Source organism: Lissotriton helveticus, chromosome 5_1 (genome assembly GCF_964261635.1).
Source record: "Lissotriton helveticus chromosome 5_1, aLisHel1.1, whole genome shotgun sequence".
NCBI lineage: Eukaryota > Metazoa > Chordata > Amphibia > Caudata > Salamandridae > Lissotriton > Lissotriton helveticus.
Window position 1 is genome coordinate 124,242,461 of NC_136065.1, and position 14,404 is coordinate 124,256,864.

Consider the following 14,404-nt stretch of genomic DNA (forward strand, 5'->3'; position numbering starts at 1 on the left):
CACACACTCCCTACATCTGTCACATCTCCAGCGGTGGCCGCTTCTTCTCCTACATCGCTGCCAAGATATGGAACGACCTTCCCCTCCAGCTCTGTACAGCCTCCTCGCTGGCAGACTTCAGAAACAGACTCAAGACCTGGCTCTTAAACAGAGACACAGCGCCAAGATACCCCGTGGAGTGACAGTGCAGGGCTTTACAGATAGTATTTGATTGATTGATTGATTGATTTAACTACCATCAAGATTACTAGCATCTTATTCATTTTAAGATATAGTCCTTCGATCCAGCATGAAAGCAGCACGCATCCTCCAGAGCCACTTACCCACTGCTATCGCCCTTACCCTGGGGTTCTGGAAAGCCATTCTCTGGCCAGCCAAATGGACGTCCGTTTACCCCCATCAGTGTGTACTCCTGCTCCATGCCAAACCATGGGTGGAAGTCCTTCACCTTCTCCATCACTGTCTTACATGTGTGCCGGAGGTTGGTATCTGTGGTGTAAAACATAACAGGTCAAACAAAAAAGTAGAGACAGGTCGATGCACAACCCAGCATGAACGCTAAGGTCCCAGCTGTACACAAAGTGGTACTGTTTGGAAGTAGAATAGGGGCGGAAAATCTAGTCTATCTATTCGATTCCCGCAAAGTGTTGCGAAAATGTCATTCTGGAAAAACGATGGTAGCAATTCTTGCATTTCTAGGTGAATGCACACCAGGTTTGATCACAGGAGACAGAATCCTACAGCAGCCATAATTACACCACTGAAAAGGAAAAGAGCTCCCACTCTACTCAATGGTGGTGTTTAGGTTGCAGAAGGGAGAGTTCAGAGTGTGTCAAGGTAAAGGGCAATTTTTTGATTCACTATTAAGTTACATTCTGGACATAGATGGATGCTAGGAGGTGGTGGAGGATTGCAGGGTGGAGTGGCACCCTTGGGACAGGTGATAACTTATGGGCCAGAGGCCGACAGATGGACTGAGATAATCTTAAAATACTTAAGATCCTTGGAAGCTACATGCTACTGTGTTCAAGGTGTGCACGTAGGTGACAGTTATCAGCAACCAATGGTAAAGCCAATATATCTGGTGTAGTCTGCCAGCCTCCATTAATATATATATTAAAACAGTAGCTCAAGTAGCACAAATACAATGAAATATTAGTAATTATAAATGAGGATGGAGGAAGACATGCCTCTTCTTGGCAAGTAATACACCGGAAAGAAAATGGCCTGTAATTCCCAAAACATCAGTTAATGGTCATCTTTGTGACTCAGGATCAAATGCTTGAAGCACCCCAAGACATGCTATGTAGATCATCAGCAACACATGGGAGGTTACCAGCTACACAAAGTACAGGGCCTTTCACATTCAATCATATTACGAGTTAAGAAAAATAATATTATCTTCCCAGAAGTGGTACCCATGCTTCGCCTTAAAATACTATAATAATTATACCAAGAGTGGTCATGTGCAAACAGTGGGGTGGGTGCATTCACTTCAGGCACATTATAGTGTTTAGTCCTCACCTGCTGCCTTCCTGTTGTCTTCCAGTACTTCGCACATCACTAGTTTGTTGGGGTCCAAGCAGAAGGGATCTCTAAACATTTGGACCGGGATCAAGTACATGCAGTTCTCGAAGGGCTCTGCTTGCTGGGTGGCGAAGCCCGAAAAGGCCCATTCTGGGATGTCTGTGTGAGAAGTTTAAAGTCAAATAGGTTACAGGTTCCTTTATGTAGAGAAAAACACAACACCGCAGCTGACTAGATGTTGTGCACCTCAATCATTCAGTCCCAACAAAGTATCAAGTCCTGTGCCAACAGCCTCCGAGACCTGCTGTGGTTGGGTCTCACTGGAAATCCAAAAACAAAATTTCAAAAACATGCGTGGAGGCAGCACCAGGAAGGAAGTCAGAAAGCAGCCAGTATAATATGTTTCATTCTTTTTTATTCTTCGATAAGTATTCATAATTGGACAACAGCCAACGCGTTTCGTTCCAAACATGGGAACTTCATCAGGGCAAGTAGAGTCATTAATTAGAACCAACGCATCCAATGTTGCGGGGATCTTGATTGGTGTAGACAAATGACAAATGTAGTTTCAAAGATGGTAAATCAAGGTATAATCTCGTACCAGACTCAATAACAGAATCTGTAGGTATAAAACGAATAGTTAGTGCGGATGACCCATCTTCAATAGTTGATGAGGCTATAATGGGCCATTGGTATCAAGGTATAAATAAATCAGTGCAGATGACCCTTCTTCAAATAGTGATGAGGCTATGATAGGCCACTAGTATCAGGGTCTCCAACCGACGACAGCCCACCGTACCGACAGTGTCCCTCTCCACAGTACAAAAACGGCGAGGGTTTCTTTATGGTGTGAAACAATGCAGAGTCAGGTCGGGGAACCACCATAACTGAATGGCAATCATAGACACATTGATCTCTCCCCAGGAGTCTCACCTCCATTTCCAAGAAGCAGTGTTGGCCCTTAACACTGCAAACCCAACTACATAGCAGTGGACTGTGGTATGGAAAGAGCTAGGAGCAAGGGCATTGTGGAGAGGCAGGAGGTAGGTGGGGACATGAAGATGGCAAACTGGGAGATAAAGCAGTGGGTAAAGGGAAGGGGGAGAAGAGCGGAACTGAAGTGAACTGGGTTGAAAACTTACTAGAGCATTCGATTTGCACAGGACTTCAAATGTATTGAATCGAGATTCGACAAGCACTACAACTGATGCTTTCTCACCAAGCCTGATCCTCAAACTATCAATCTTAAAGACTAGCAACAGTCTTGTCGTCAAAGCTACACATAGAGCGCACAGAGTGACCGTACCAACAGCTCTACCTGCATCAAGAAATCATTAATGGCCAAAGATGTGCATCATTCTTAGACACACATATACACACAGGAGTGAGGTGCAAAGCCACTTCGGATACAGCTGCAGGCACAGCAGTAGGTTGGTACTAAAGACGATACAGTGTGTTCTATGTTGACAGCAGTGAACATTTTGACAGGGCTTTTAGGGAGATGGGAAAAATGGTGGTCTCTATAAGTATCATGGTCTGAGAAGCATAACTAGGAATCCTTTACAAGAGGCGTGGCTTATATGATATAGGGTGTGGCTTTAAACATGGAAACAAAAATGCTGCGCGCCCCATAGCACACCTCCCGATCAGTATTTTTGTCCTTCCCTTGAGTTTCCATTATTGTATGCAGGCATATTGCACAGTAATGGATATGCACCCAAAACAAACCTATTGGTTTTGCCAATGCTTGTTAGCCATATCAGATAAACAATGATTTTGTTGTGAATAATTAGAATTGAAAGTGTTTAAATTCTGAAAATATGAGACTGTGAATTAAACATTACAAAGGTCTGTAGAATGGGGTGGTAGTCTCTGGAGCATCTCAGTCACTTCTATTCTTCCCTTTACACAACTTTCCTCTTCAGTCTCACACACTTACATCCTTTTTCTCCCACATCTTTCTGAATTCCTCTGTATACCTATCACACACCTCATCTCTCTGTTCTTCACTCTGTCCTGCATATACTTCCTTGCATTTTCTTCATGTCACCATCCACCCAAACACAAGGCATCAACTCACATGTAAGCACTGCATTTTTTTAGGTCTCGACTATGCGGCGCAAATGCGCTGCTTAGGAGACCTCTAGTGATTGATTCTGTTTTGGCCCCACAAACATGCACGCGTTGCATTGCTTTCAATGGCAACGTGTGCACGTTTGGCGATTCCCTTGCGGGAGCGAGCCTTGAAACCATATGGTTCCTGCTCACTCTCACAAGGGAAACAGGCACAGGCCCCCTCCACACTCCCCTCCCCTTCCTGCCAGGGCTAGGCTTGCGCTTGTCTTTTTTGGATCCATTTCACAGGGAAGCAACTAAATGAAAGAAGGAAAGAGAGGTTGTGAACCGTTTCTTCAAGTCACGGTTTTCAGTAAGTAACCTCTAAAAAACACAGATTGCCCATGAAAGCACGGATTTCATTTAGATGAATTACTTGCCAAACTGGGTCGTTTGCGGTTAGAGTAGGTTGGTGGCAGCTCCTACTCGGTCCCGCTCAGACCTGCAGAGGCATTTCTCTTCAAAGTATGCTCCTTTGTGCTGGTTCTTTTTTAAAGTGCTGCTGAAACTGATCTTTTGGGCGGAAGCGCTCTCGCTTAATTTTATCGTTTTAAAATGTGTTCTGTGCATTGCATACCTGTCAGCTTTACTCCTGGCTGCGAGCTGAGCCTTCCCTGCCCCGTTCCACCACGGCTTGCTGTGTCGATTGTGTGGAGGGCGGGCGGCCATCTTTGGTGTAGTCCTGGACCCCGGCTGGGCTAGTGGCAGCGCTCTAGCTGGGGGAGGGAGGTACACATATAAATTATTTGCCAAACTGGGTTGTTTGCAGTTAGAGTAGGTTGGTGGCAGCTCCTACTCGGTCCCGCTCAGACCTGCAGAGGCATTTCTCTTCAAAGTATGCTCCTTTGTGCTAGTTCTTTTTTAAACTGCTGCTGAAACTGATCTTTTGGGCGGAAGCGCTCTCGCTGAATTTTATCGTTTTAAAATTTGTTCTGTGCATTGCATACCTGTCAGCTTTATTCCAGGGTGCGAGGTGAGCCTTCCCTGCCCTGTTCCACCGCGGCTTGCTGTGTCGATTGTGCGGAGGGCGGGCGGCCATCTTTGGTGTAGTCCCGGACCCCGGCTGGGCTAGTGGCAGCGCTCTAGCTGGGGGAGGGAGGTACACATATAAATTACTTGCCAAACTGGGTTGTTTGCGGTTAGAGTAGGTTGGTGGCAGCTCCTACTCGGTCCCGCTCAGACCTGCACAGGTATTTCTCTCCAAAGTATGCTCCTCTGTGCTAGTTCTTTTTTAAACTGCTGCTGAAACTGATCTTTTGGGCGAAAGCGCTCTTGCTGAATTTTATCGTTTTAAAATTTGTTCTGTGCATTGCATACCTGTCAGCTTTACTCCAGGGTGCGAGGTGTGCCTTCCCTGCCCCGTTCCACCGCGGCTTGCTGTGCCGATTGTGTGGAGGGCGGGCGGCCATCTTTGGTGTAGTCCCGGACCCCGGCTGGGCTAGTGGCAGCGCTCTAGCTGGGGGAGGGAGGTACACATATAAATTACGCATGCCTTTTCGGACGCGCAGTGGGCGCGCCGCTGGCGTGCCGAAGGTAAGCCAAAGGTTAGCCCGTCTGCGCCCGTCCACGCCTAGGGCGCTCCTAGTGCCGGCCATGCTGCCCTTTTTACCTCCCCTTCAGCGGTTGGTCTAAAGAGGTACTCCCAGAAGGAGCTCATGGCTCTTAACAATACCATCTGCAAAGGCATTCAACCGCGGGCGGTCTCCGATTGCTCCCATAAAATCTGTTCCCTTTGTAACTTCACCCTCCCTCCAATATCAATCGCGCCAGTTCCTGAAACTAATACCAAAGATATTATATCGGCTTCACTAATTAACGCTCGCTCTATGGTGAAACACGCTGCGGATATATTTGAGCTGCTTTCTGAGGGCAATCTTGATATCTTGTTCATCACAGAGACGTGGTTTAATAGCTCTTGCACCCCTGTGGTTGAACTTGCCTTCCCGAGAGGCTTCAAAATCACTAGGGCTGACCGTGTAGCTGGGAGAGGTGGGGGGTGGCGGTCGTTTTCAGGGACTCTTGGTCTTTCCACAGTGAGTCCTCCAGTGAACTGGGAGATGGGGAGTTTCTCCACTTCTCCCTTGTTCTTTCGCCTCATTTTACACTGGGTGGCACACTGATTTACCACCCCCCAGGTCCCTCTGGACTTTTCCTTAAGGCGCTGGAGGATGTGATCGTACCTCGGGCCCTGAGGTTCACAAAGTTTCTACTTTTGGGGGATTTCAACATTCATTTGGATATGAAGGAGTCATCTGATTCGCTTAGCCTGCTAGAATCCCTTAATTTAGCCCAGCTGTCCCAGTGGGTACAATTGCCTACGCACTTGGGTGGCCATCTCTTGGATCTAATTTGTTCTAATTTTGCTCTGACAATATCCGACCCCCAAATTCTCTCTTGGTCGGACCATAGAGTCAACCAAACCGGAGGAGGCATCGCCATAGTCCACAGAAACACCATCCGCATCACAACCAACTCCGACGACACCCTCACCGCCGCCGAACACCTTCACTTCCAGATTCACACCAACCCCAAGACCACCCTCAGAGGCACCCTCATCTACAGACCCCCCGGACCACGCACACAATTCAGCGAAGCCATCGCAGACTTCATCAGTACGCACGCCCTCACCTCCACAGACTACATCCTCCTAGGGGACCTCAACTTCCACCTGGAGAACAACAAGGACCGCAACACCGCCGCCCTGATGGACAACTTCGGCAACCTCGGACTCAAGCAGCTGGTAAACACCCCCACCCACTACGCCGGCCACACGCTTGACCCCATCTTCTCCTCCAGCAAACACATCTCCTTCAGCCACTCCACCGGACTACACTGGACAGATCACAGCTGCGTCCACTTCAACTTCAGAAGAACCACGACCCACCACCACCCTCAACAGGTTCCCCGCAGAAGCTGGAGCAAGATCACCGCCAACCAGCTCACCACCACCCTCAGCCAGAACCCGCCCACCAACACGACGGACCCCTGCGAAGCAGCCTGCAACCTCACACAGTGGCTCACCAACTGCGCCGACGAACTCGCACCACTGAAGAACCCTCCCAGCAGACCAGGCAGCAAGAAAGCCTCCTGGTTCACCAACGACCTCAAGAACTCCAAGAAAACCTGCCGCACCCTCGAGAAAGCCTGGTGCCGCGACCAGACAGCAGAACACATGACAGCCCTCAAGAACGCCACCCGCAAACACCACCAGCTGATCCGCACCACCAAGAAGACAGCATTCAAAGAACGACTGGACAACAACACCCACAACAGCAAGGAACTCTTCAGCATCGTTAAGGAGCCCTCCAACCCCAGTGCCTGCAACAACGACTTCACACCCCCGCAAGACCTCTGCGACTCACTCGCCTCGTTCTTTCACCGAAAGAACGCCGACATACACTACAGCTTCGGCGCACAAACCACGCACCCAACCACCGAACCAGCACCCCCCACCACCACCCTCTGCACCTGGACCCCTGTCAGCACCGAAGACACCACCCGCCTGATAAACACCATCCACTCCGGATCCCCCGCCGACCCCTGCCCTCACCACATCTTCAACAAAGCCGACTCCATCATCGCACCCCAACTCCGGAACATCATCAACAGCTCCTTCGCATTCGCCACCTTCCCGGAGAGCTGGAAACATGCCGAGCTGAGCGCCCTCCTGAAGAAACCCACCGCGGACCCCACGGACCTCAAGAACTTCTGCCCCATCTCGCTCCTCCCCTTTCCAGCCAAAGTCATCGAGAAGACCGTCAACAGACAACTCTCCTCCTTCCTCGAGACCAACGGATCCCTCGACCCCTCACAGTCCGGTTTCCGAGCAAACCACAGCACCGAGACCGCCCTCATCGCAGCCACCTGTGGAAAAGTAAATTTTGCCATGTTGTATGTGCCTACGTGTTCCCCATATTATGCTATATGTGCATGATCGATATGCATGTATACCCCTCTGATCGATTAAAGACGCAATTACAGTTGTGTCCATCTCTAGTATGCCAGTTTCCAGTCCTCGTGAAAGCAACGAGTATTCGGCCTAGGTTGCCACATTTTACAGTGTGCACGTTAACTCATTGAATTGTCCCCGTTTCTAGGCCTCAAAAGGGCCCGGACACCAGATTCAGCTCCTGTCTCCTGGAACCCTCTCCGAGGAGCGATACAGCCCCCACCTGCATCCCTGACCCTTCGCTTACTTCATGCCTCGCAGTGCCCGGCCCGGCCTGGCTCTGCCTCCCAGTCTGCCAAGAGTATGTTATGTTTCTAGTTATCAGTCCAGCCCTCCTTCTCTGCATTCCTAAGCTACTGCATCGCATCAATAGTTTCCGTCATGGTCTAGCCTTTATGTCTCCATGTAAGAGAAATACTGTATTAATATTCATAGAATATTCCTCGTACACGCAATACATGTAGAATTATGCATGCATCAGTCCTAATGTCTAGTAGCCTTTGCCCTGATAACTTTTGGATTCTATCAATATGTACTCCAAACACCAGATACCAGATATGCCTTAGGTACATGTCGCTCTGACACTCCAGACTTTAGTCTCCTCTTCTAGCGCAGAAGTCATAGCCCCCAGTTCTCCCTGGTAACACGTCATTGCCCGTTTGCGCGCACCACTAGGTTAGAGGTCCCAGCTGCTCAGGTAGCCCCCTCCATGTTTCCGCCCCGTTTATGACACTTCTGTTACGTTTACATCACATGTCTATGTATACGCCCTGTACACGCCTTCTTGTTACATCATTTTGCCCTTATCTTTCGCGACTGCTACGAGTCACGCCTATTGCTACGCCTACTGTATTGAATGTAATGCAATTGTTTTGATATATATACTATGAACTGTTACAAAAAGTTACCCAGTTTCCCTTGTCCCTTCCCTGGCAGCTGCCATCCCGTACTATTGCAGGCTGTCCTGTTCCTGTCCTTTATGCCTGATTAAAGCCTGTAGACTCAAGATACCTCGAATCCTGACTCTTATTTATTGAGCTATCTGTTTCATTCACTGTATTAAAAAATAGAACCGGTAATTAATTATTTATTTACCACATAATGGCGCCCGAATAGGGACTTGCCCTTTCCCCACGCGCCGGCGAAGCCACGCAGGCCCCCTGACCCTCTGCAGCCGTGACGGAACTCTACTGCGCACCGGCAGATATTTCTGCTTCAAGTATCCCTCAGGTCCACGGAGGAGACGGAGGTTGCGGTCCAGCATCCAGACGAAGCGGTGAGGAACGCAGCGAGTCCCGACCAGAGCCCAAGCCGAGAGTCCAAGGTCCGAGGTATCCGGAGGCCCACCTGTAACTGAAGTCCGAAGTTCGTAGTCCGTCGTCGTAGCAGTCCAGTCCAGTCCGAGGCCTTCCGTTCTTGCTGCCCGGTGAGTACCGTTGCTGGGGTAGTATCTAGACAGGGTCAATTAATTTGTCTCTGGTCCGTGGGTTTGGGTACGCAGATCCAACACGAAGTGTTCACCTAGGTGGACGCGGGTCCTGACGTGTCTCTTTATGGGACCGGTAAGTTTCGCGCTGTTTTAGCAGTGCATCTAGTCATTCTAGTAAGTTCTGTTCTCGAGAAATTCATGTGTTCTGTCCAAACTGTTATTCTAAATGTTACTCAATGTGTTTTCAATGTCGTGGTATGAGTGATTTGTTTTTCCAGTTATTATTGTGTTTATCGTGTATTGTATTGTGTCCAGATTCCAGCCTAGACAATGCCTCTATTCTCAAAATTACGTCAGTTAAAAACCAGAAAAGGGTTATTAGAGGAAGCAGTTCCTGTCCCGCCTAGGGACAGTCCAGGTCATTTTATGTATCATAAGCATGGCTTAAGTGCCATATTATATCTAGACTTATGGGTGGATTACACCAAGGAATTAGAAGAGAAATATAGATGGCCCGTATCAGGTACGTGGGATGCCGAGTGCATCATGCGAGTAGAAGAAGCATTATGGAAAAAGAAAGCCAGACAGTCCCAGAAAGATGCCATCGAGTTATGGCGCAAAGAATCTCATAGAAGAACCGAAAAAGAAATCAGAAAAACAGAATTAAATAGGGAATCCTCAGAAAGAGCCCAAGAAAGGGAATTAATCGAAGTAGGTGAACGAGTTAAAGCCGAACAGTCAGACAGACAGAGAAATGCCCTTATTAAGGGTATGTATCCTCTTCTTGCCGAGGGCTTGCCAAAAGCAACCCCGGAAGCACCATGTAATTTTCCGCCGCCATTAGTTCCGACTAAGCTACGTCACAAACCGACCGCAGCTGATAGATTTCTCTCGTCCTATTTGGACGATACAGTCCCAGAATATGCAAATCCTGTTCCGCCTGCTCCTGTAAATAATGTAATTCCTGTTCCTCCAGCCACCGGGGCACCCGTTGCAGCACCTGTCACGGCACCCCCGGTCCAGCCTACAGTACATGAACCATGAACCCGCCACATCAGCCACTCTGCCCGCACATACCATGCCTGTCGACGATTCTAGTCTAGGAGCAACGGGGGGAAGTCCTCCTGGAACCCCGCCTCAACACAGACGTATGACAATACTTGAGCTACATGAACGAGCGTTACAGCGTTCGCCAAAAATTCAGACATTTACAGATATCAAGCGAGCACTTACCGAATGCCGTTATGATCCAGTTCCAGGCGATGGTACTATGGTCATATATTCATTACGTTTAAGACGGGTGACCGACTATTTGGACACCCTGCCCAATATGAAAGAATATCTAGACAGAATATATCGTTTTATCCGTACAGGAGTAGATCCAGAAAGTGTTCGCGACGCCATGATTCAAAGAAAAGTCGAGATTCAGCTCATGCTTTTAAAGTTTCTAATTAATTGTTTGATAAGAGAACAAGATTATCCGGATAAAGATCCAGAAAAAATGAAGGTCCTGACCAGGTGGAGTGACCATATAGCCGAGGGAAGACACAAGACACAGAATTGTATAGAGAGTATGTACAAGAAAATTCGTAGGGAAATAATAAAGTTACACGAGAAACGGGAAGCAGCACAAGTAACTGAGAAAGAAGACGACTCTCCTAATGAAGAGGTAGACAACGAGAATCCCTCCAGAATAGCGTATGTAGGTAGATCTAGACATCCCGACCGACATTTACGCCTAGACCACAAGAAAGGTTTCCCTCCTCCAGCACCAGAACAAGGTTCTCTTGAGCAAGTATTCCAAGCTACCGATCATCACATTCTGAAATCACGAATCAGTTATAGTGAACTTAGTACCATGCATGAACAAGAATTAGCCCGATCAGCAGTCCGGTGGACTACTGATTCTACCACTTTTCCAGACGAAATAGTGGCACAAATGTTTCTGAAACTGCCCCCAGCCGAGCAGCGACTGGTGGGTATGTATATGATCCAGCACCTCATTACACTGTATGAGGGTCAGCATTCTGATCCAGGTCCGTTACATGATGTTTTGAACGAGTTACTCCAGTATAGATGGAGAGGTCTAGGTACTGATTTAATTAGTATCATTCTAGAACAGCGCCACAAATATCGAACGTTTCTGAATCCGCATTTTGTTCATGTCTCACCTCCAGAAAGTAAATCATTTTACATAGATAGACAGCATCCGTTACGAGAAGTACACCCAGTTAGGACAGCGGGTGGAGACCTAGAACAAGTATTTGTTTACACCCCTATCACAAAAATGGAACTCTTAGAGATGAAAAAGTTAATTCCCTGTCACGATAAAGATCCAGCAGGGTTCCACCGTGAATTAAAAGACATGCTCCGTATGGGAGAATACACGTATCCTGATATCATTAAAATGTTAAAGGTCCTGTTGCCAGCAGGCATATATGAAAAACTCAAAGAAAAAGAATGGGAGGTGGGAGAGAAAAAGATAGATTGGACAGCATTGGAAGCTGAAGATAATTTACGAGTACCAGGTACCGGTCTTGGGGATAAAGCTAAAGAATTGCCCGAGTTATTGATACAGGTTTTGCCAAGATTACTAGCCACGAAAAAGGAAGACTGGGATGCAATCTCAGCTTGTAAACAGAAACAAGATGAAGACACTAGTGATTTTTATTCTAGATTCGAAAAATGTTTTATTATTAATAGTGGTCTGAAAACAAGTAGTGAGTCGTACCCTCATCTCTTTGTTACCAAACTGGTCGAGAATTCAAGTCCACAAGTTAAAAATCGAGTATTGAAAGTCGAAAGTACCTGGCAAGAGGCGGAGCCACGTCGGCATCGAAGATGGCCGCTCAGTCCCCCGGCTCCGTGTGTCATCTCCTCCTCCGGACGCCTTCCGCCTGTTGTCCTGAATGACAGTGGACGCGAGCGGGCGCAGGAGCAGCTCCGGATATTGACCGAGGTCTGTACTACCTCCACAAGGGGAGAAACGGAAGGTGGCGTTTGCGGCCTGTGGCAGCGTGAAGACCGGGGACTCGCCTGAAGGCTGATCCGGCCGCCAGTCGAACAACAACGGCCACCGGTTGCAGTGGGGGCCGGTCGGCGCTGGATTGAATCGGGTCGGCCGATTTTCGGGTCGCTCGCCCATCTGATGGGGGACATGCCTACGAGACCGACTATTCTTGGTTTCCCTGGGTCGTTTGTCCCCCCCCCATCTTGTTTTTGGAACTTTACTCGGCTGCCGCCGGGGACCGTGGCTGGTCCTGTCCCGCTCATTGCGGGAGAATCCTGAACTTGAGCTCAGTTGCATTTTGTAGCGCGGCTTCCCCCGGCGGCGGTGTGTTTTTGGTCGAGTCTCCGCTGTTTCAGTGCCCTGATCGTTATCCCAGGACGCCTGATGCCCGGCTGCGCATACCTTGGACCTGATTTCGGATGGTACTTCCTCGGAACGTAATGGAGGGGGCAGAGTGCCACACCCGCGATCCTACTCCCTTGCCTGATTCCTGTCCTATGGAGGAAGGGCGCTTGACGACATGGGGGACATGGAGCAGACCTACATCTTGGCGATTTCCCTGTTGCCTAAGCTAATCTCCGTTTTATTTGCTCGCAGGATGCCCGTTCACTGTGTGGTATGCTGGAGGGTGCTGTCTTTGTTACGGACCTACTGAGCCCGACTGGTGCGTTGCTTACCCAGGCGCGATAAGATGGAGCCGGTACTGATATCCTGTAACCTGTAACGTGGGCTCTCGAGCTATCTCCAGTGGGTGACGTTTGTGATCTGTGACTATCCGTGGGCCCCTGCCTGGAACCGAATTAGGGACTTTGTTTTCACGCCATGCTGTTGATATATTTGGTTCTGCTCCGCCCTCTCTTTACACTGTGACGCTCTTTTCCCTGATCTGATTTTTTGATTGCGACGTGGCAATCATGTTGCTGTTTCAGGTTTGATCCACCACGCTGGCGGGGAGCGGGCGCGGATGTGGTCTGCTCGCAGTGTGACACTACAGACTTGATGTTGTTTTGATTTCCTCCGCTATCTTTAATCCTTATGATTGCTGACTTGGGGTGTGACGATTTGTTGGGCCATTGTGATGTGCGCAGGACGGGTCAAAGACAAATGCTGTTTCTTCCGTTTCGATATTTCCTGCCTGCGGGGTTCAAGGGGGATGTGTGACGTATTGCTTTATTTCTGTTGTCATGCTGGGCTGCTCCTGTGCCTCGTGCATTGTTCTATTCTGTTGCGTTCATGCGGGGGTGTATTATGTCCTGTCTACATTCGTTCCTTGCTGAGGGAGGGCCGGGGGACTGTTAGAGGGCTCCCCTCCATTTTCCATTTCCTTCTTTTCTTCCCTCGCTTGGGTTCCTTCTTTAGACTAGGTGGGTGGTAGTTTCTTTTCTCTATCTTCTACATTTCGGGTTTCATGACAGGGGCGACAGACACTCTGCTGAGGGGGAGGCCGTAGCTGGAGGCAGGGGTGCAGGGTGGGGGGTATTCTTCGTTTTTCTTTCTCTTTTTCAGTTTCTAGGGCCTCTATTTCTTCTTGTTCTGCTTGCCTTTTTCACTTCTTTCTTTCTCCCTTTCTCTATGGGATTCCGAATGATGGGTGGTTTACCGTATGCTTTGTGTCTTCAACCAGTATGGGGGATGTTCTAATGACTTCTTATTAGATCCAGTGGGCGGGTGCTGCGCGGGGGGGCGTGCTGTAATGTTTGTTGTTTATCCTGTTTTAATGCGTGTTCTTGCATACGCCCCGCTTGCAGTGGTCCCGAATGTGCATATCCTGCTTTTTGACGTCCCCTACGCCTGGCGTTACTACATTGTATGTCATCGGATCCTGTTCTTTTTTTGATTCTTCTCATAGAAAAATGAAACCTCTCTTATCCTAGCGCCGTTATGGTGCGATAGTGTCCTGGTTGTTACTCTGGACTTTTCGAGGCGGGTTGTATGTGGTTTGCATTATTTGATTTGCTCTGCCCGTCTTTGTGATGATAGCCGGCTCTGTTTCTGCTGGCTGATGATTGTATCTGCCTTATGTTACAATAAAGGTTTTCAAAAAAAAAAATATATAAATAAAAATAAAAAGAAAGTACCTGGCAAGCTAATACTCCGTCACAAATGTTACAAATGCTCCAGTATCACCAGAACAGAATCAGGGAAGAGCAGGAACACGAAAGGAGACGTATGAAAGACACGAAAATGAAAGTATTAGTTGCACAATCTGTTCCACAAGACAGTCAGAAGAGGAATCCGAATCAAGCCAGTCATCCTGCAGTTCCCGTTAAAGGGACATGCAATTACTGTAAACAGCCAGGTCATTTTATAAACGAGTGTGCAGTTCTGAAACACAACATAGCTACTGGTAAAACTAAAGAGAGACCACGTCCGC

At 48.4% G+C, this 14,404-nt stretch overlaps 1 protein-coding gene across 1 annotated transcript in view; it reads right to left on the reverse strand.

The window, feature by feature from the left end:
• The window catches only part of LOC144753013 (glutamine synthetase-like), a 73,933-nt gene that overhangs the window by 38,390 nt on the left and 21,139 nt on the right, over nucleotides 1-14,404 (reverse strand). The window contains exons 2-3 of the mRNA XM_078640820.1: nucleotides 1,525-1,686; nucleotides 343-489 (exon numbers count right to left, since the gene is read on the reverse strand). Of these exons, the coding sequence (XP_078496946.1) occupies nucleotides 343-489; nucleotides 1,525-1,686 (309 nt within the window). The remainder of the gene's footprint in view (nucleotides 1-342; nucleotides 490-1,524; nucleotides 1,687-14,404) is intronic.